Source organism: Typopeltis vanoorti, chromosome 6, assembly GCF_054136105.1.
Source record: "Typopeltis vanoorti isolate ZY-2024b chromosome 6, IOZ_Tvanoo_1.0, whole genome shotgun sequence".
Classification (NCBI taxonomy): domain Eukaryota; kingdom Metazoa; phylum Arthropoda; class Arachnida; order Uropygi; family Thelyphonidae; genus Typopeltis; species Typopeltis vanoorti.
This window is the reverse complement of record NC_143554.1, coordinates 134,905,805-134,928,627: the sequence shown is the minus strand read 5'-3', so window position 1 is coordinate 134,928,627 and position 22,823 is coordinate 134,905,805. Positions and strand designations below refer to the sequence as shown.

At 35.6% G+C, this 22,823-nt stretch overlaps 1 protein-coding gene across 1 annotated transcript in view; it reads right to left on the bottom strand.

The window, feature by feature from the left end:
• The window catches only part of LOC150105963 (DNA-directed RNA polymerase III subunit RPC3-like), a 136,783-nt gene that overhangs the window by 62,109 nt on the left and 51,851 nt on the right, over positions 1–22,823 (bottom strand). Inside the window, exon 6 of the mRNA XM_090394600.1 lies at positions 325–502. Within this exon, the coding sequence (XP_090250726.1) occupies positions 325–502 (178 nt within the window). The remainder of the gene's footprint in view (positions 1–324; positions 503–22,823) is intronic.

Sequence of the window (22,823 nt, the reverse complement as noted above, 5' to 3'; positions counted from 1 at the left end):
AAAATATTGTTTTAGACTGTAATTAGATGATATCTTGCAATGCATAAAACAAGAAAATGAAAATGACAGCAGAGTCTCACTATAGCAAATGTGAAATAGATAACTCAGAGACCACAAAATATGATTGGCACTTTGGTTCAGTTAACTCACTTTTTTAGAACAGGATTTTACCTATGGGCTTTTGAGTATTTTGTTATAATGAATAAGTTCATTAAGCATTTTGCCTATAGTAAGAGTATATAACTATTACTGGCAGGAAACATTTTCTTTTTTTTTTATTCAAAAAGTATAAATATAGTATAACTAAAGTGAAAATATGGATACCTCTGAATTAATCAATGTTTCCTTTCGCAAAACATTGGTAATTTCATGGCGGGCAATTGGATTTGTTGTAGGCATCCATGGTGGACTTCTTGTTTCAGCAATTCTTAATATTGTCCTTACTATCTCAGCTGCTCTTTGATCAATTCTAGATTTAGCTGCAGATACAATTATGTGATCCCTACAAATATTCAAATTTCTTATACTGTAATTATGAAAGCATCATCCTTCTTTGAATACACATTCACTAAACAAGTACATTTTCCTTTGAAATTAGAGGATAATAAAAGCATTTTCATATATAAAAAAAAAACTTTTTCACCACATTTCAAAAGTAATTGCAATAAAGAAAGTTAGGTCATCTCATTCCACACATTTATACAATACATAAGAAATGATAGTCTAATGAAGATTAAGGAAGTAAAACATTCTAATGTTTTGAATATATTCTATTACTAACTGCATAACCACAGACATAAACCTATGCAATAAAATGTTACGATCCGTCCTTTAAGTTAATATGCACTCTTAACCACTGTAATAAGTCACTGAATATTAACTACATGAGAATAATTAATTAAATAAATATTTTTGATGCTGGTGAATTAATAATTATGAAAATGTAAAACTTCCAGGACTGTCTAATTCTCAAATTCAACATAAAAATGCAATTTCTCACATGCTGGATACTTGCTATAATAGTCCATTGCAACATACTAAAAAAAAAGAATAATGTAGCAAATTTGTTTTCTACATTTATAATATCATTTTGACATACACAAGATATAATGCAGTCTCATATATGGAATCTTGTGCAGTCAATTCTTGCTAAAGTAAACTAATACAGACTACAAGAATAGTTTGTTAATGTGAGAGTCAACTATAGATTGCTGCCTGGTTGGCTGAAGGGTTACCAACAAACAAGTCATGGATTCAATTCCCACTGTAGGCATGGATGTTTGTAAAATTCTGCTGTGGATGAGGTGGTATAGCTTCTTAAGTATATAAGGCTTGTCTTTTTTTTTTTTTTTAAATCATTCAAAACCTATCCATAAAAATTTCTAGAACTCCCAACACATACACAACAGAGTCATTCTCAGAGGATAGGATCTATTGAGTGGTCTGTGTATAATTGAGAGAAATAGCAGGAAAGATTAATGTCTCTATAGAGATGTTAATTATGATGAGTCAAGCTATCATGATAGGTCAGTAAGCTAAACATATCAAGAGGAACAGCAAAAGAGATTATATAATCATCTCTCATTAGCAAATACCATTACAGCAAACCATTGAAAAGATCTGACCAAGGCCTCCTGTACACAAAATATCCATCATAACACACTATTTCTGTAGTTCATCTTGCTCTTAAAGAGGAGCAAGATGAACTACAGTTTAGGCTGAGTTCTCCACCAGATCTAAACTGTGACACACAAATAAGGGCACAACTTGTTTTCTTGTTTTAACCCTTTACACTAGTGTGAGTAAACCAAAGTTTGCACATGAAATATCATCATAAGCTAGCTTGTATATACAGAGGCTGTTGATTTCACATCAAATTTCCTCTATCCCATAATGCATAGTACACCTCCCTTTCAGATATTTATATTGCCATGCATTAAGAGGATTCGGTACTCTGCAAAGCTGGAAGCAAATAGATGTATACACCTTCTTCTGAAGATGGTTTAAGTGCAAACTTCTTCTTGCTCATGCTTGGGTAAAGGATTAAAACAAAGGATTGCTGGATAAATATTAATTACATTATATGTAATTCATATAATATCCAGCTATTTCCCCCCTTAACTTCTTTGCAATTTACAAAGGGCACGGAGGGCATTTTTTTCCTTTTTTCTTTAAAAAAATCAAAAGGCAGTTTTGTTGGTCTCTATCTTTCATCACAGCCAGAAAATTAGTTGAGTTCTAAGATTTTCTAACAAAGCATTGTTTCTGATCTTAAATGATATTTATTTATGTGTTACATAGGATTTTGCTGATTTCAGGTTTAAAAATTCCAGTTTCTTCATCATCATCATCAAATTGCTGACATGTACCCTCAAGGGGTGTACAGGATATGACAGTACTACATGAAAAAATTACATCATTACTAACTTCCTATCTACAATTTTCCTCCAAATCAGTCTGTTACTTGTCAAGACTCCAACAATATCAGATCTTATATTTCTATCGTCTAAGGCACTTTGTACCATATCAATCGACTTATATCTTGGTCTTCCTCTGGTTCGTTTTCCTGCCAACCTGGCAGAGAACACTTGTTTTGTTAATCTTTTCTCTCCATTCTATTTAAGTGACCATACCACCTTAGATTAGCTCTGCTAATGCATTCCTGGATGCTGACAATGTCAAGTTCTTTCCAAATATCCTCATTTTTAATATGATATTGCAATTGATGCCATCTGTTCACGCCTCTAATCTTTCTCAGGACTCTCATATCTGCGGTCTCTAGTCTTTGGTCAAGTGTTTTACTTCTGACCAAGCTCTCAGATCCATAAGTTAAAACCGGTTTGAACACTGTCTTGTATACAGCTAATTTAGTGTTCCGACTAATTTCTCTCTTATTCCATATGAATTTATTCAATTGACTTCCCATCATACCGGCTTTGCTGATTCTGTTGTCTATTTCTATATTTAATTTACCATCTTCAGTAAAAATTGTGCCTAAGTAGCTGAAATGTTTTACTTGTTCCACAGGTTCTCCATTCACATCACAGTTGGCATTTTCAATGATTATGTCTATTTTCATTGTCTTTGTCTTTTTATTGCTGACCTTCATACCATATCTATTACAATAGCTATTCAATTTAGTCAGAGAATCTTGCAGACTTGTAGCGGATTAATTTAGAAGGATAACATCATCTGCATAAAGCAAAGAGCTGACATTAACATCTCCAATTTTGATATCAGGTTTAATACCACTTTCCTTCATAATGTGATCCATATAGATAATGAATAACAGAGGGGATAATGTACATCCTTGTCTCACACCAGATTTAACATTAAACCATCTTCCTGTACTTCCTTCAATTCTAACTGCTGACTTACAACTCAAATAAAGACTAAGTATTGCTTGCTATAATGCCCCATTGACACCATATAACTGCAGCGTATTGAATAGCTTCTCTCTTAGCACCTTGTCATATGCCTTTTCCAAATCGACAAAACTTAAATACAGATCTTTGTTATATTATCATGCTTTCTCGACTATTTGTTGTAAAGTGAAGATCTGATCCTGACAGCCTCTATTTGGCCTGAATCCAGCTTGTTCTTCACCAAGCTTTTCTTCCACAATTCTTCTCAACCGTTTCTCAAGTATACTTATATAAATCTTGCCAGTAACACTCAGTAGGGAAATACCTCTGTAATTCTCACATTCAGTTTTATTTCCCTTTTTATATATGGGTACTATAAGAGCTCTACTCCAATCATCGGGAATTCGTCCCTCTGTCCAGGCTTTCTGAACTATGCAGTGCAGCCACAGTAAGAATTTTATACCACCATACTTCAGCATTTCTGGTCGAATATCATCTACTCCTGCTGCCTTTCCACATTTCAAGCCTTTGATGGCTTTTTCTACTTCAAGTATGGATATGTATTCCTGACTGCATGCCTGGTCAGTGTTTTTTATCACTGTGCTGTCATCACTGCTTGTTTCATTTAGCAGTTTTTCAAAGTAATTACTCCATACTTCAAGGATATCTTTTTCTCCTGTTTTCATGTCACCTTTATCATCTCTAACTCCTTTTACAGCACTCTTTCCTCCATTCTTATGATTCTTCAACAACCTCCATATTTTGCCACCTTCTTGATATTTATTTTCTATATTCTTGCCAAAGTCCTCCCATGACTTTTGTTTAGCTAGTTTTACACACTGTTTAGCTTTCTTACATTTGTCTCTGTATTCTGTAAGAGTAAAAGCTGACTTATTTGTCAGGAACTTTTGATATGCTTTCTTCTTTTCCTTCACTGCCTCTTTAACTTCCTGTGTCCATCAGGGAGTTCTGATTTTTTTATCCTTGCACACAATCTCACCACATGCCTCTCTGGCAAAATCAATCAATGTTTTCTTCAGAGTTTGCCACTGAATCTCCAAGGTTTGATTCCTGTTCTCAAACGCTTTCATTTTCTTTTCAATAATCTTTCTGTATTTTAGTCTACAGTTAACATCTGAGAGCTGCTCAACTTTTATTCGCTTTAAAACTTTCTTACATGTTATTCTTTTCAATATGAAATTCAATTTTATCCTGCTCAAGACTAAATAGTGATCACTTCCAATTTCAAATCCTCTGTACACTCTGGTGTCCTGCACCAGGGAGAAGACATCACTATCAACAATAACATAGTCAATGAGACTTTTCTTATTCCTAGCCTCTTCTCTCCATGTGAATTTGTGCACATTTTTATGTTGGAACATGGTGTTAGTAATAACCAGTCCATGTCCTGAGCAGAAATCCAACAGATATTTGCCATTATTATTAGCTTTGCTCTTTTCTCCAAATTTTCCCAAAATATTTTTGTATGTCTCACAATCATTTCCTACTCTGCTATTTAGATTCCCAACAAGGACCAACTTTTCCTTTTTCATTGTCAGTTGCTTTTTCTAGAGCGTCAAAAAATTCCTCCACTTCTACCTTAGTTGAACCTTCTGTGGGACATAGGCACAAATAAGTCTCATTGTCCAGTTCCCCATTCTCATATTTACCCACATTACTCTACTTGAGACTGACTGCCATTTAAGAAGATTAGCCTCGTATTTTGTGTTGAATACTATGGCTACTCCTTTTCCTTGATTGTCATTGCCTGAATATAACATTTTGTATTTATTGCTCAGAAAGATCTCATTAGTTTTGGTCTTTTTTGTTTCAGTCACCCCTATTATGTCGATCTGGTACTTATCTATATCCTCAGCTAGCTCCATTTCTTTGCCATTCAGGCTTCTTACGTTGATAGTACCGATCTTTAACTCTGGTGATGTTGAGTTGGGGTTTGTTTTCAGATTTGTTCCAGTAGCTGACTTTTCGCTCGTCCTGTTTCCCTGGCGAAAACAAGGGGGGGCCTTGTTTAACTGGGCGACGCCCCAGCCGGCATGAAATTTTGTCATGTTGTACCATCATTTTTTATTTTGGTTTAACCAATAAGAATACAATTTGGTCGGCTAAATCCCAAATTGCCAGCCCATCCTCGTTCGTTCAGTATCAAAGTAGATACCCAACAGGGTGCACCACGAGAAGGTGAGGATTGGACATTAGGTCAGAAGCCCTGGTCGGTTCTCCGCATTCCCTTAAAGGCTATGTGGAGGTTTCCTCTCAGTTATACAGCTTTGACTCTTAAGCACCCCCTCTGGAAGAAAAATACCCTACTTGTGTTCAAAGTCTTGACTTGGTGGGTATAATTAAAGTGTGCAGTCTTCTCCAAATTTAAGATCACAGAAATTGTTAAAGTAATGAAGGCATCTTTGTGCATGACGTCTGTGGGTGTGTGGCATACTGGTTCCATCTTGGAGACAGTGAAATCCATGAAAGTAAAATGAAGAATACAAATCACATCCACTTAATGCTTTGAAGTCAAATATCTTTATATAATAATCAAATGACATTCTAATTCTTAATGACCAAAGTTAAAGGATAAAAGATAATAAAATTCAATAAGATCTAGATTCTTTTTCCAGGGCTCAAACTGTAAAAATGCAAAGGTAAATTCTAAAAGCAGCATGGACAAGCATTGAAAAATTGTCTGATTCTAAATCAGATACTTTCCTTCAAAGAATTCAAAAGAAACAATGTTTCTTTTGAATTTTTTGAAGTTCACTCTTTAAATGATTCATATCATTTTTTTTTTTAATTATCCCATGATATTATTACATGCAATCATAGAGATCAAATTCATGTATTTTATACAGCACCTTTTCTGGGTCGTTATAAAGTTCACATTTGGAAATATTCATACAATTTAATAAATGCATTTGCGATGCTTCCTCGATGTTACAGATGGGAAAGACTTTATGCCATTGCTAAACTTGATTGGTCTTGTGTGGCCAGTCTAGAGGCGAGAGAGATCATGGTAGTGGCACAATGATTAAACTTGGTGTTGATGCTAGTTCCTGGTTTTTCTGCTGAATACCAGTGGTGAGTCATGTCCTGGAGAATCGTTCTTTTTATGTTTTCTTTTTGAGTGGTTTTAAAAAGATTGAAATCTGTGGTATCACTGGATGTTGCAGCCATTTTTGCTACTTCATCTGCAGCTTCATTTCCCTTTAATCCCACATGGGATCTGTTGGAAAATTATTTATTATTTCAGAATCCTAATGTGGTTTGTTTATGTTTTTTGCTATGTCTCTAAGTATTTCTTGATGGCTAGTGTACAGTTCTTAATGGCTTGAAGGGCTGCTAAGGAATTTGTGAAAAATATAAACTCCTTTGAGTTTTGTTTATCCAAATGTTGCAGTGTTGTGTTAATGGTTATTAATTCTGCATGGTATGAGTTGCATCCAATACTATTAGTTGTTTTTAGTTCTATATTTTGAGAGTCATAGATGAGTATGCCACTCTCAGAATTGCCATTTGGATTTTTGGAGCCACCTGTGTAGATCTTTATTGAGTCAGGTCCATATTCCATTATTTTTGAAAGAGCTAATGATCTCAAGATTTCAGGGTTTTCTAGGCTTTTTTTCTCATGTTTCTCTATTTCAAAGTTGATAATTATATTTTTCCTGTCTTCATTTGGAGGAAATGCTGGGTAGTTGGCTATTTTATTTGGACAATCCAAGGGTATTTTATTTTCCATGATTTCATGCATTAGTGATTTTTTCTTTATTCCGTTGGTTGCCAATTTTTAAAAAGTTCACTTGTTCTATGATGTGCAAAGTTGGCTCTTTTTTCTATAAATTTAGTAAGATTTTCTTGTCACCTAATTTTTAAAGGAACAAGGTTGGATTCAAATTCTGCTATTTTTCCAGGAGTTGTATTCCTTAGTCCACATATGATTCTAGCTGCATTTTTCTGAATTTTTATAAGCTTGTCTAAACTGGTTTGTGATGTTTGCATCCAGATAGGCGAAGCATATTCCATTATGGGTTGGATAATAGAGGTGTATGTGATTTTTAAGGTTTTAGTATCGGCTCCCTACTCTTTACCTGAGATACTTTTCATGATATTTAGTCTTCTTTTTGCTCTGATTGCAACATTGTTGATATGTTTATTGAAGCTTAGTGATGGATCCAGAGTAAGTAACTCCAAGGTATTTGAGGTTTTCATTAAAAGTAATTAGTTGACTGTTTAGCTTAATCTTTGGCCTCCACTTTCTGAGGTGATTATTAATGATAAATACACAAATTTCTGATTTAGTAGGGTTAATTTTGATTTTTGGTTTTCACAGTATGTAGATAAACTTTCAGTGGCTTTGTTCAAGTGTTCAAGAATAGGACCAAATCATCAGCTAACATAGTCATTTTTGTTTCTTTATTTATATTTTTATCTAAGTCGTTTAAAGTAGATGGAAAAAAGGAGTGTGCTCAAAATGCTGCCTTGAGGGAGTCCCTGTCTTATTTTCACTTTCTTGGAAAAGGTATTATTTATTCTAACTAGAATTGTTCTATTTCTTAGAAAGTCATAAATCCAGTTTAGAACTTTCCCTTCTATTCCAATATGACAAAGCCTGGAAAAGAGTTTCTGCCTCCACACCTTGTCAAAGGCATTGCTAAAATCTATAAAAGTTGCAATGGTGGATTTGGTACGTTTGGTGTGGAAGTTATCTCGAATTATCTGGGTTAAGTAGAAAAGTTGATCAGTTGTTGAGTGATTTCTTCTAAAGGCAGCCTGAAAATGTGGTAGTATACTATTTTTGTTTAGATAGTAATTCAAACATTGGAGTATCATTTTTTCCATCAATTTGTCTGGAATTGAAGTCAGTGAAATTGGTCTATAACTCCTGGTTGATCTTTGTTAGGGTTTAAGATTAATATGATTGTGACTGTCTTCCAGTCTTTTGGAGCTTTTCCTTGTTTTAGGCTATTGTTGTATAGGCAAAGTAGCCAATCTAGGAGGACTAGGGAAGGAAGATGTTTGATCATAATTCCTTGTATGTTATCTGGTCCACATGATTTATTTATATTTAGTCTCTCCAAGGCATCTCTCAATTCAGAGATTGTAAATGGATTCCAGAATAATTTGTTTTTATATTTTGGGGAATTTGCAGCATTTTTTTTTCTGTCAAGACTGTTTTGATATTTGATGGTCTTTTCTAGTTATTCATTCTTTTCTGGTTTGCTTATATTCTGAAAATGAAAGGCCAATGTATTTGCGATCTCCCTGTCTCCTATTTTGATATTTCCATCTGGATCTTTTAGCGTGTTAGTTTCACTTACCTTTGGTAGGTGTCTTTGTAAATTAGCAGTCAGTTTCCAAAGTTTGGTATCTAAAGTGTTTGGATTTAAGCTGTGGCAAAATTCTTGCCACCTGCTGAAAGATCACACACATACCATGATGACTTAAGACTACATAATATGGAAGAATATTATCCTAAATGCAGCAAAGAAAAGTATCCCAAAGGGAGAAAAGTTATTATTATCTGAGACCTCCAGGGAGTCAAGGACTCATCGAGGGAGGCTGTAAATTACCCAACCCAGTATCATACCTACCCTTGAACTCATTCACACTAGATGCGCTCACTACCCGTAAGGATAAATTATTCCACTCACTCACTGCTCTCTGTTTCTGTCATTTGTAGATTTATTTCAAACTACACAAAGGTTCACCAGGAACTTGCCAGTAAAATAACCAAACGAAATGAATTATTTAACATCTTAAAAATTGGAAGCTCTCAAGAAACCAGGATCAAGTACAACAAGATAAATGATTCATATCATGATCATGTACAACGATCTGAATTGTTACACATTAATGAAGTTAGATCTGAACATATTCTTAGTAACAACGAAAGTGATGATATACGCTAAGTCCCCCCCCCCAACTTATACAGATTCAAGGTACACTGTTGCAATATTTCAATATTTAGGCTAGCAATGCCATCTATCAAGCACCACTTTCAACATCATAAATGGCTTTCCTAGTAAGTTGAGCCATACCATTTTGTTTTTTCTATTTTGAATACTACTTTTCTACTGTGAACCTATATAGTACATATGAAAAAGTATAAATCCTAAATTTGATGAGAATGAATACATGCATTATTATCATCATTATCATCAAATTCCTGATATGTACCCTCAGGGGAGGGGTGTACAGGATAATTATGATAGCATAACATGTAAAGTTACACCATTACAAACTTCCGATCAATAATTTTTCTCCGAATTAATCTGTTATCTGTCAAGACTCCAATATTATCAGAGCTTATATTTCTGTCTTTTAAGGCACTTTTTACTGCATCAATACATCTTGGCACTGTTATAATGCCAAACTACTCTTGTATGGGAGTGGCTATGTAAGTATTGTTGCATGGGGGAGGAGATGAGCACTAGATTGTGGTTAAAATTACCTAGGGAGGCCCCACTACATTCACTGTGTATTTGGAAGGGTGATGGTGAGGAAGAGATCTAGGGTGTTTGGGGAGTGGTACGGGTTATCAGGTATTCTGGTTGGCATCTGAACATGTTGTGTAAGGTCATTAGTGACAGCAAATGTTTCAGCATCTCTGCCTGCAAGATCTGTACAGCTGGAGGAGGAAAGCCAGTTGGTGTTGTGGATATTAAAATCTCATAGGAGGGTGATTTCGCTGTTGAGAAAGTGGGACTGACTGGAGAAAATCAATTTTTAAGGAGAGGAAATTAAAGAGCTCAGAGTGGTTGGTTGCATTAGGGGAGTGATAGAGAGAGCAAATGAATTTGACTGAATGGGGAAGGGATATTTTAAATCAAAGAAGGTCAAAGTTCAGCGATTCTAGGTTGGGTGCTCTCTGGCAAGGTATGTCAGAGCAGATGTATGCACAGGTCACCCTTGGGTCAAAAGGAGTTAAAGAGTGTAGTTTGGACGGTTGAGATGAATAGTGCTGGGGGGGGGGGCTAAGATTTGAGTTTATTCCAGAAAGAGTAGGTGGGGTTTGGTAGACTGAAGATGGTAGTGGACACTATGAAGGTTGGAGTTTAGGCCATGGATGTTTTTGAAGCGACTATGTAGGGTTCTGTGAGGCATATGCTAGACCACAAGGGTCTAGCACATTTCCTATGCAGTGCCTGCATACTGGTCTCCATGGTGGCTGCTAGTGGTGTAACTTGATTTTGCACCAATTTAACTTGTCTGTAGTCGATGATCCAACTGTTGTTTCCATTTTTACATTTTTCTTCACGCTGTCTTTGGAGCTGGTGCCCTTGTTTCCTCTGTGCAAATGTCTGGTTGAGCACGTATACGTGATTGGGGACAAGTGTCTGTCTTCGAACTTGTTAATCATTGTTATTATGTTTGATGAGCTTATCGGCATGTCACAAGTCACTTTTACGAGGTGTGGAAAGTTCGTTCTGTCCTTTCTTTTATTTATGTGTCCGAGACGATGGGAAGTGACAATGTTTTTAGAATCAATGTTGCATTCTTGTGCTAATTTAATGATTTCTTCTTTTAGTGCTTTTCCGTTTTCCTTTAGAAATTTCAAAATAACAGCATTGTGTTTTTTGTTTTTGGCCTCCATTGAATCTTGCACCATTGATGCAATTAAGTCGCAGAGTTCATTCGCAGGCAAGGATGAACTTGTATTGCAGCGCTGATCATCAGTTAGTTTGAGCTTGGTTTCAAGTGCTCGTATTTTGGAGGAAAAAGTTTCATTCATAGCATTGATGTGCTGTTTGAGGTTTTTGATTTGTTTGCCTAAGTTCATAAACTGTTTTGCAGAAGGGAGGTACAGCAAACAGAAAAAGGGCTAGTTGAAGTCGATAAATCTTGTGCACTGATTCATCTATTTTTGTGCAGGAAATGGAAGCGTGTAGCCAGTGGCAACAGAACTTGCACATTATACCCTTTTATTTATTGCCGACATCAATTTTACAGTTGCGGCACTTTGTGGGTTTGTTGGCGATTGACAGCACTGTGCTGGCGAGACACGGGGTGCTCGCCAGCACAGTTTAACGTTTTCTTTTTGTTGCTGCCATCTTTGCTTCGTACAGTAGGGATAGCGGGCGCTTACACGTGGTTGATTTTTAAATCGAAAGATAACTGATTTAATGCATTAAGTATTTACAGGTTGTGCAGAAGTAATCGACTCCTTAGTATCCGCTGTTAACATTTCCATTTAATGTTTGATTTGAATGAAGAACACTTGCAGTAATGATAAAATGCAGTGGCACAAGCTTGGAGTAGCTTATTCACAGATGCCTGGTGGTGTCATAGGGAATTTTATATACTCCTGAAAATACAGCTATACCTCATGTAACTGAATTCTCTCAGAATGCAATCTTGTTATAAACTAGCAAATGTTTCATTTTTCCCATAAACATAAAATGCATACTGCCTGACTCAGAGCATTATGTTGTCAAATTGCAGTCAATGAATCACTCACAAAATACAATTCACAAATAATTTGTTTTGCTCCACAGTCTAATTACCACAGTGTTTGCATGTTACTTGCTGAGGCAGTACCACATGTGAACAGTTTTGGTCTGGCATGAATGTTTATAATTTCAAATGGTTATTGTCAATTTTCAGTTTGCAGAAAATTAAAAAACGGTAAAGTAGTAAGCATAGAAACTAAAATGGAAGCTAGTGATCAGAAATGTGGAGTAAAGTTGAATGAAGTCATTTTGGATTGGTACAATCAATTTTAAAAGCAAGTATGTATGCAACCTTGTACTGATATTATTCCAGTAAGGTAACACAAACCTAATATAGCGTTTCAATTCAGTGAAGAGTGAGAAATGTTAACTGTATGGAATGGATGATATCGCATGCAGCAAGACAGTCAATTCAGCACAAATTGAGAAGTTTATTTAACTGTTTAAAAGATCCACCATGAATACTAAGCGACTACTGAGATATTCACAGCTTGCCTGAACAGAACATCTTGTATTTGTTACTTAGAAAGATCTCAGCTACTTTTGTCTTCTTTGTTTTGGTAACATCTATGATGACTTTTGTCTTCTTTGTTTTGGTAACATCTATGATGATCTGGTACTTATCCAATTCTTCTGGGATTATGGATCCCAGGTTCACAGAACTGTAAACCTGGGACCCATAATCAAGATTTGAACATACCAATGCATAAAGACAGAGTAAGGACCATCAATTAGCAACCCACATGATGGAGTGTGAAGGATATTCAGTGCTTTTTTTTTGCATTCCTCCCTAAGTTGAAGTGTGTGTAAGGAATGTAAGCTTTCTGTCAAAAATGAGTCCCAAGAACTTGGCCTCTGCTACTGGAATAATACATTGTCCCATTCTTAACGCTTTGAGTCCTAGACTTACTGGGACTTAAATAACCCTGTGTCCTGACCATTTTTAGCTCTACTTAAAAAATCATTGTGCAGTATTACTATGGAATATCCAAATAATTTTTTTTTTCTTTTAATTAGCATCTTTGACAATTAACTGGAACAAAAATTTTAGTTATACATGTGGTATGGGCTCCAGAAACGGGTTGCAAGAAATCAAGGTTTTAAAAAAAAGAAGTTAAATTTTTATTAGTTTCTACTTATATTTACTTCTTTAGTGTTCAAAATTCAACAAATTTCATCAAAATATTGCTTAGAAGCAGTGCTTTTTTTCTGGAAAAAAAGGTGCCAGTACTCACCATGAAGATGCTATTACAGCAACTTCCACACTTTTAACATATCCTCCGATATACCCTCGTCGTCTCTAGATCTCCTCTTGCTTTTTGGTATCAACTGCAGAATGACGACCTCGGAGCAGCCATGAGTCCACATATTTGCTAGGGTTGAACTGAGTGAGAGGAGGCCCTACTATCCTGATGAACATCAGTGCAGAAGTTGTCCGTACAAGCAGAGATGACCTAGATGAAGTTACTATAAAATTCATCTGAGAGAAACCCCTTTCACATTCACTGGAAGATACTGCAATTATGCTTTAGAGTAGTATGCCCAGGACTTTATTTTCTTGAAGATATTCACGGAAACCACGAACTGCTTCCTCTTTCATTCAAGGAAAATTTGGTTGATAACTTTTTAATTTCAGCTTCACCAAATGTCAGATGCTTCCCAGGATTTTTTGGCCACTTGGAATCCAAAATCTTAGCACATTCAGGCAAATCAGCATCATCCCCTTCAAGCAAACGCTTTCCAATAGCTTCTTTCAGACTTTTATAGAAAGCAGATGAACTTATTGCAGGACTGTCTCTTTCATTTTTGTGGAGCTCAATCCCTTTGAACTTCATGTTCTTCTGACTTTGAAGAGAAATACTGTAGTATGGACCAGGATTTTCAATTCTTTCTTCAAAAAGTTGAAATCTTCATGTCTGCTTTGTACAAGTCAATATTTCTCTCTTGTAAATCTAGGCTTAGTTCACTAAGTTCTTGGAGAGCATCACACATAAGGCCCAAATCAAGAACAAACTCGCATGACGTTATTTTTCTTAAAAGGTCCTCATAAAGAAAGCGATCTGTTTTGCTTCTTCTGCTGTCTTCTTTTGCCTCCAGAAAGTGATGGACGAGGGCTTCAAAGTCGTCTTGCCACACTGCAGAAACAGTGCGAAAGCTAGATGCAACCCAGCAAGTGTAAAATTCTGCTAATTTTAAGAAACTGAAGTTCTAGAGTCGCTGCACGTTCCTGTAGTTCCCTAGCATTCTTAGGTGAAGCATGATAAGTCACATAAAGTTTGTCCATGAAACTCTTAAAGCGATTCGCTCCCGCCACATTGTCACTAACAGACAATTCAAGGCGATGGCTAGCACAATGCTGGAAAATAGCACTAGGAAACTTCTCTTGCATTAGCCTCCTTACACCATTATGCACACCAAACAACACGGCTGCACCATCACAAGTTACAGACAATAAATACACCTTTAAGTAATCTTCAAATAATCCTAAACACTCAAGATGACTAATTAAAGAGTTTAGAATTCCTCTAGCAGTTACATCTGATAATTCGATCAAACCTAGGAAAAGACTCACAGGAGCCGAAAGTTCAGGAAGAACTATATGAACAATAACAATCAATGTTGTTGTGTTACTCACAGTTGTTGATTCATCAATAAGTAGCGATATTTTGTTCTTGGAATTCACTATATTGTATACTAATGTTTTTCTCATTTCATTTGCGATGTGGCTCACAATGTTAATGCCAGCATTTGCAGAATGATGAATATATCCCATGTCTATGCCATTAAGTTTCTGTAAAGTTATTTCATCTTCAAAGTTGATAAATGATTGATTTCTCCTCGCAACTTTGTAAGCAGTTCGAAACACTTTTCCTGTTACATCTTTATTATGAGACAAAGTATTTAAGAAAACTTTCTCTAATGTTTCTTTTTTTTTTGCTTCAGATTTTATTTTTTGGCATGCTTTGTGTGCTGCACTCTCTTTATGATCGTAAATCTTTTTTTCTTAATGACATTAACTGTTGTTCGCGAGATTCTCCAAAGTGACTGATTTTACCATTTGCTCACTCCGCTGAAATTTTTGTTCCCATGTGTTTATCGACGGCAAGACTTCTGACATCACAACACACTTTACAGCCCAACATTTTATTCTTGACATACGGTCACTCATTTCTCTTGCAGAAGTCATTTTTCTGCAAAGTGTCCAACATTCAGGCCAATCATTATCAGCATCTGCTTCCTTTTGACCACGTGGATCTTCGGTCTTGGTTTCGTGATACTCTTCACCAAGTGTATTTTCGGTGGTAGTTTTCTGTTTTACAGGATGACAAGTAGATTCAACAATTTCTGCTTCTTCAGCCTTCCTTTTTTTACTCATTGGCATAAAGTAACTACTTATTTCACTCATGCTGAACAATGATTGCACTAATTTAACTTATATTAATTCAAAACTCACGTGAACACTTACTTGTTGCAGAGTGAATATAGAACTCAAACTGATATTGGAAGCAATCGGAAGTGAACAAAATTTCTGTTTCCGGTTGCGTACGATGAAACAGGAAAGCAGGATACCAACTTATGAGTAATCAAAACTGAAAATTCAATCCGTGAACACAGTGCCATCTACTGGAATATTTATAATACATTTTGCTGTCATAAATAAATCGCAAATTTTTAAAAACTTAAGAAAAAAAGGTGCCAGTACTGCATACCGTTGTGTACCACTAGAAAAAAAAAGCACTGCTTTGAAGTTACATAAATAATGAAAACTATAAATAAAATTTATGTGCGTTATTATTTTTATGATGAAAATATCATTTTACATAGGGATGTGCATCACTATAATTATCCACTATTAGCCACAAAATTCAGATCCTTCATTATCGAGTATTTCCTCAGGCATTTGTTCTAATTCGCGTTCACTCAAGAACCATTCTACACCCCTGCTTTAGGCACCACTGGATCGTGGTCTGTCCATGGTGACATAGAAATTCAAACTGATCTCTCAGGTCACAAGGAGAGAGTCACGAATCCGTTATATTGTTTACATTGGAGCAGCCAGCTATAACAGAGTGATGTAATATAAATACGAACACATTGCGATCGTACGTGATGCAGCCCATGGGCAGGTGTTACGATATACTAATATAAATTCCCTTTTTTATTGATTAAAAGTCAACCGTCCTCATGGATAATGAAGCTGAAGGTTCAAATTTAACTACAGTACAGTCTGATAATGAATTTCAAGCATATATCATTATTTTCGGAACTTTTAATTTAGCAATGTAAATGTACATCGATGGGATTCTGGGTTCATGCACGATCAATGTATATTTACATCAATAGGACTCAAAGTGTTAAAACAGGATCTGAGTATAGGATGTTTTTGGCAAAAGACCGTTTTTTTTTTTTTTTTTTTCCCTGCTGAAAACTTGAACCCATTACTAAAAGCATGTTAAGAGACAGGACTGATTTCTTTTTGAAGTTGTCTTTCAATTACCCTCATGCTGCAGGAGTTACAGCAAATTGTGAAGTCTGACATAAAGAACATTACCTACTATGGGAGGAAGCTGTTCAGTGATTGAATTAACTCTGATAGCAAAGTGTCACATTTAAGACAGAGCCTTGAGGAATACCCCTCTTCTTGATGATATGGCTGAGACAATGTGCTTCCCAGTTGCACATGGAACACTTGGCTGGACAACTTTTTAATATAAACAGGAAAAGTGTCTCCTCAGACCAAGATTAAAGAGATCTTTTAATATGCCATATCTCCAGGGTATATCATAAACTTTTTTCATTCATAACTTATTTTAACACCATTGCAGCAAAAAGTAACTAAATTACAAATCAGCATCTTCAGTGGACAAAATAACATGCTACAGTTCATGCGTGACAACAAATAAGTGAAACAATTCAAACTGACGAAAGAGTGAAAGTCCTAATTTGGCATCTCTAATGTTGTTAAAAAAGAAGTATTACAACTGTGTAGGGGTTGATCTTAAGATAAGTCTCCCATATTTTTTGCAAATCAATGCACCCACACTTATTCAGGTTAGGAGAATGCCATGGCTGACTCTAAAAATAATCTTTCTGACCTATAACGACTTCTATAATAGCACATTAGTGTTCTCCATCTAATTCTGTGTAGAGGGGTGTCCAAAGCATGGTCTGCCAGTCCAGACTTGCCATAATAATGCTAGTGAATGTATTTTTTATTTTCTCCATGGCAGATGTTAACAAATCATCCTGTCTGTCCATTGTAGGCCAAGTCACAGGGGAACCTCACACACACTCCATGATGTGCTAAGGGATGGAGTTTATCCTTAAGAGAATGAATTAGAGTTGCTAATTTAACATGTTTGAATGCAGTATGAAGGTCATATTTTATCAGTACTTTGGCCATCTTTCAGATGTACCTTGGACATAAAGAATAGGAATAGTGGTGCTTTATTCTTGTATGTTTAAGGAGGGGGGGGGGGGTTTATATAGTATTTTATCTATTTTTTAAGAGCTATAGCCATTGACCAGGAAAGCACGGTGAAGATATTTAAGTTCGGTGGAAAGAGCATCATTAGAACAAACAGCCCTAGCTCTGTGTGCAAGTATTTTTGGAATACCATACTGTTGGGCTGGATGATGTGATTGTTTATTTATATATCTTCCTATGTATTTTGGCTTTCTGTAAATGAAAAAAGATAGTGAACCATCTGAAAGGAGCAACTAATGAGTCATGCAAGGTAAACAGTTATTTGATTCCTTTTCTGCTGTGAAGTGAATTTTTGGATGATGGCTGTTCAGGTAGGTAACAAAAGAATCCAAAATATCTTGTCCATAGGGCCAAATGGCAAAACACATCATTAACAAAGTGTAACCATGCTAGAGGCTTATATGTAGCTATTGTAAGTATTTTGTTTTCAAAATGATCCATGTAAGAGTTAGCTTTTCCATGTCAAAGAAGAGTGAAACCAAAAGTGCTCATTTCAGGAAAGTGTCTCTTACATGTTTCTAAATGGACCAAATGTCCCAATGTTGTCTACAAAAGCCACATTGTGTACTGGAAAGAAGTTTGTTGCTTTCTAAGTACCATAGAAAGTTTGAATCTACCATTTTTACTAAGATCTTACCAAGACAGCTGGCAAGAGCAAAGATAATAATTGTTTGCTTGTGTTGATCCTTTCCTGGTTTTGGTATGGCAATGACAATTGACTTACACCAAGAATCTGGAAACTCTTCCTGTAAATAATCATTATGTAGTAAGAGAACAAGATCCATGGAAGATGTTCCATCATGACCTACTGCAGTGGAATAACATAGTAGAAGAGCTCTTTTTAGTTCATGCTTAATGAAAGGTTGATTATACAGCTCAAGCACATCAGTAAAAAAGTTTAGCCACTGTTTCTCTTATTGCTCTGTCAGTATTAAAAATTTGGTTGGATAGGAAGCTGTTGCTGAGATTATAGCAAAATTTTCTCACAAAGTGTCTGCGGTAGCTTCAGGATCAGCAACAACATATTCATCATGTTCCAAGATAGACAAACAGTGTGTTCTGTATCTGCCTTTCATTTTCTGGATTTTATCCCATACAATTTTTTCACTGGTTGTCTGATTAATTGCCGATGTAAACTGGATACATGATTGTTTTTGACTCTGACCTCACATAACATGCTTTGACCCAAGAACATTTAAAGACTATTAAGATGATGTTTTTTGAAATTCTAGCTGTAGCTGCATGGACAATACAATCTGTTACATGCTTCACTGCTTCATTGATAGGGGTTTTGCTGATTGCTTCAGCATTATCAGCATGGTTGACTAAGTGGTTAGCATACCTGCTCTTCAACCAACAAGCTGCAAGTTCAAATCCTGCTATGAGAATGGATGGTTGTGATTGTCTTTAGGTGGGAGATGAATTTCATTGCCTGGTGTGAGACCACCACCTCGCTTACTGGAGGCCTGAAGTGGCTTGAAAAAGTTCCACATTTGGTCTCAAGAGCAGCGATGCTGGACTATGTAATTTAAAAAAATAATACACGAAATATATAAAAATTGATAAAATTTTTATCATTTTTATCCTTAAGGTAGGATCCTAAGTGTGTTTTAAATATGTTTCCTGCAGACAAAAACAAAAAAGGCTTGTGTTTCTGCAGCTAAATCTTGATATTATCGATATTTTGGCAAAACCAACGACTGTTCCATTGTAAAAATTTTCCTATTGGTTTGGCTTTGTAGACTTGTCCAATTTCCAGGAGGTTGAGGGCTTACACTTGTCAGGTTTATATCTATCAATTGATTTTGAGAAGTATGGATGGCCAGTGTCCATCTCTTCCTCTGGAAAAATATTCAATACATCATCTGATGTGTCAGGATCATTTGGTAAGAAGTTAAAATTACTTTCAGGGGATACTGAATTGTCCACTGAAAGTAAACTACCAGATACCCGTACTTCTGTGGGGGTATCTGGTGGTTTATCTTTACATGATATCCTTGTCATAATTTTTTTGACAAGTGTATTCTCACCAAATGTAATTATTTCTGGAGTTACTTTCAGAGTGAAACTGTAGGTCGTGACACATGAGTTTGAGTTGTTGACATTTCCTGGGTTTGAATCACATCCAGTATGTGAAGAAGCTTCATCACTGATTTTCATCTCAAAGGTGAGTTAGCCAGCCTCATAAAGAGGTGACAAAATTTCTTCTTTGAGAAACTTGGGTTTTTGAATACTGCAAAACAGGCAAGCCAGCTATAAGAAGACATGCAATATACAGAGATGGGAGACTACAGGAATAAGGATTAATAACCCATTTCTGTTAGATGTGGTTTCAAAATCCTGCATGACACAGTTCAGATTGGCATGTAAACATAAAACAGAAATTCAATGAAAAAATTATCAAAATATTAAAATTAAAAATAAAAAAGCCAACTGGCAAACACTGGAGGCTTTTATTTATGATTTAACAAAAGCTTTCTGACAAGTTGCATTTTAGCATTAACAAAACATTTTGTACACCACATAAACTGGACTCGGGGAGGGTTATAGGTGGTCAGCTGAATGCACATGAAGTTCACAGTCTGTCCAAAATTAGTGATGGATGACAGGTCATGAATATCACATCATATAGCAGAATCTTAAATACTTCAAACCCTAGCCAAAAAAGAAACGAATCGCATTATCCCTGAGAAAGAACTGCAATGCAACCAAAACAGCTGTTTTAATCATAATTATGATCAAATTATGATTAGTCAATTTACACTGATAAAAAAAATCCACTATGCATATATTCTAAGTAATTTGTTCTGAAATTTTCATTAATACTTCATGGTACTATATCATTACTTGAGGTGGGAAAAAAAAAAGCCTTAAAGGTGGAAAGGCAACTGGAGTAGATGATATTGAACCAGAAATACTCAAAAATATGGAGATATACAAGTCTTGCAATAGTGACACTGCATAATTTAGAAGGTCAAAATAATGACCTTCTAAATTATGCAGTTCATATCTATAAAGAGGAATAAGGCTGAATGTGATAATAAGAGAAATTTCTCCACAAAGTGTTCCACGTAAGATTATATAAAATATGCTTGAGAAGACATTGAGAAAAATTGCAGAAGAAAAACTTAAAGAGCAAGTCGAGTTTAGACAAAATAGAGATTGTCAAGATCAGATTTACCTCTTATGACAAACAGTTCAGAAATCATGGGTATATACTAAGGATCTGTATGTAAATATTTTGTAGATCTGGAAAAGGCATATGATAATATGTCCAGAGGAAAGCTTTTCAAAATAGTACAGCTATATGGGGTATATAAATTCTGCTGGAAGAAAATGACATTAAACCTGACATTAGAACTGGCGATATCAAAATTTAGCTGCTTGTTTCAAACCAATTCCAAGTTTTCAGGATTCTCTAACTAAATTGAATAACAACTGTAACAAATTTGGCTTCATGGAAAATCAAAAATACAAAGACCAAATCTACAAAAATAGGTAAGAACATAGAAAACTTCAGCTGCATTCTCAATGGAGAACCTATAGAACAAGCAAAATATTTCAGCTATTTAGGCACAGTTTTTAGTGAAGATGGAAAATTGAATATGAACAACAGAACAAGCAAAGCTGATATAGTGGGGGAGCCAGCTAAATAAATTTATATGGAACAAGAGAGAAATTAGCCTAAACACTAAAACAGTATGCAAGACAGTGTTCAAACCAGCTTTAATTTATGGGTTTGAGAATTGAATTAGAAATAATGCACTTCATCAAAGATACATCACAGATTAGTATAATCACTTAAACAGAATTTGAGAGAAAAGGTTAGCAAAACAGGTGTTTGATGCTAAGATGGCAGGAAAAAAAGAAGGACCAAGTCAAGTATTTAGACATATATTCTGGTTTAAAATCATTATTAGGTTTAATGGATCTTACATTTCATCTCAGTCACAGGGACATCAAAAGGGATGTAATCTTGAAATTGTAAAAGCATGCACACACAAAAACTCTCAAAACACAAAGTGTTAAAAAAATAAATAAATAAAGTGCTACTGGCTAATATTAGCTGTTGGGTGGAAAGCCTGAGAATAAAAGTTTAACACAACCATATTCATTAAGATTAGACTGATTTTTCAAATCCATTGCTGATTCTAAGTTTAAGTTTATATTTCTTGCAGTAAAGCATAGTATTCCCCCCCCCTTTCTTTTTCATTCTGCAAAAGGTATCCAAGGCATGGTCAGCGAGCCACGATTGACCATAGTTAAGGTGGCAGATGTATGTATTTCTTGTGTAGGTTATTGCCCTTATCTCAGGAGAGTAGATAAGGGCAATAAGCTCCAGATGAGGTTTGAAAGCAGGGCAGAGATTATATTTCTTTAGAGTTCTGGCTATTTTTATGAACTGTCCCAGATATAAAGAATATAATAGCATTGTTATGGCTGTAATGTCAAGAGGAATGTTAGGAACAACTAATTTGTTAATATTTTTGGCATTCTAACTAGTGGACAGGGAGGTCTGGTGAATAAAGGAGAGTTCAGCTGTAAAGGAAGCTTGGATAGCAGAGGCTCTATTGACAAGGATTTTGATAACACTATATTGTTGAGAGGGTAAGATGAAGGGAAAGTTTATGTATGTATCTGCCTGTTGGGTTGATAACTGAGAAAGAAAGAGTGCCATTGGGAAGATGCGTGATTAGAGTATCTAGAGAAGACATAATGCCATCATGATCATCAATGCTAATGACTACAATTGAAAAATGGATGTATTGCTCAAAGATGGCACTATTTATAAACTGTTGGATTATGATTCCATCAATACTCAGAAGAAAACATCAAAAAGGCTTCAAAAAATGTCGCCTCTTGAAACAGTTAATAAATCTCAAAGTGTGTAGTCTCTCCCCAACCCCAGATATACAAACAGCTTAAAACTCATAAACCTAATAACCATTTCTGTTCCATAGTGGATATTACTGAATCTCCCCCCCCACCCCTCTTTTAAGCCAAACGGTTAGCTAAATCTAACTCCACTCACTGGTCATACTTCATCTTATGTTAAAAATTCCACCCATTTTACATCTTTAATAACAATGACATCATGATAAGCACCTCTTTATTTATCAATATCCACCTTTCTGAAAAATGGTTTTCTCCTAATATCACTGATTTCAATTTTGCCATCCACACTGGCTACTTCTCAAGGATATCTTATATAAACAGATGGGGGGGGGGACAGCAATGGGCTCTCTCTCCCGCTGGAGATCAATTTCTATATGAAACAGAGGCAGAGAAATTAAAAATGTGGTCAACAATGATATTCTCAAACCTTCCATCTGATTAAGATTTAGTGATGATATATTCTCTAAATGGCCACATGGCTCAGACACAACATACTCTTTTCTCCTCCACTTCAACAGCTAACACCTGCAGAATCCAGCTCACTATTGAAAAAGAAAATAATAATATCCTGTCTTTTCTGGACTCTAATAATGCACCTTCCCAATGGTATCC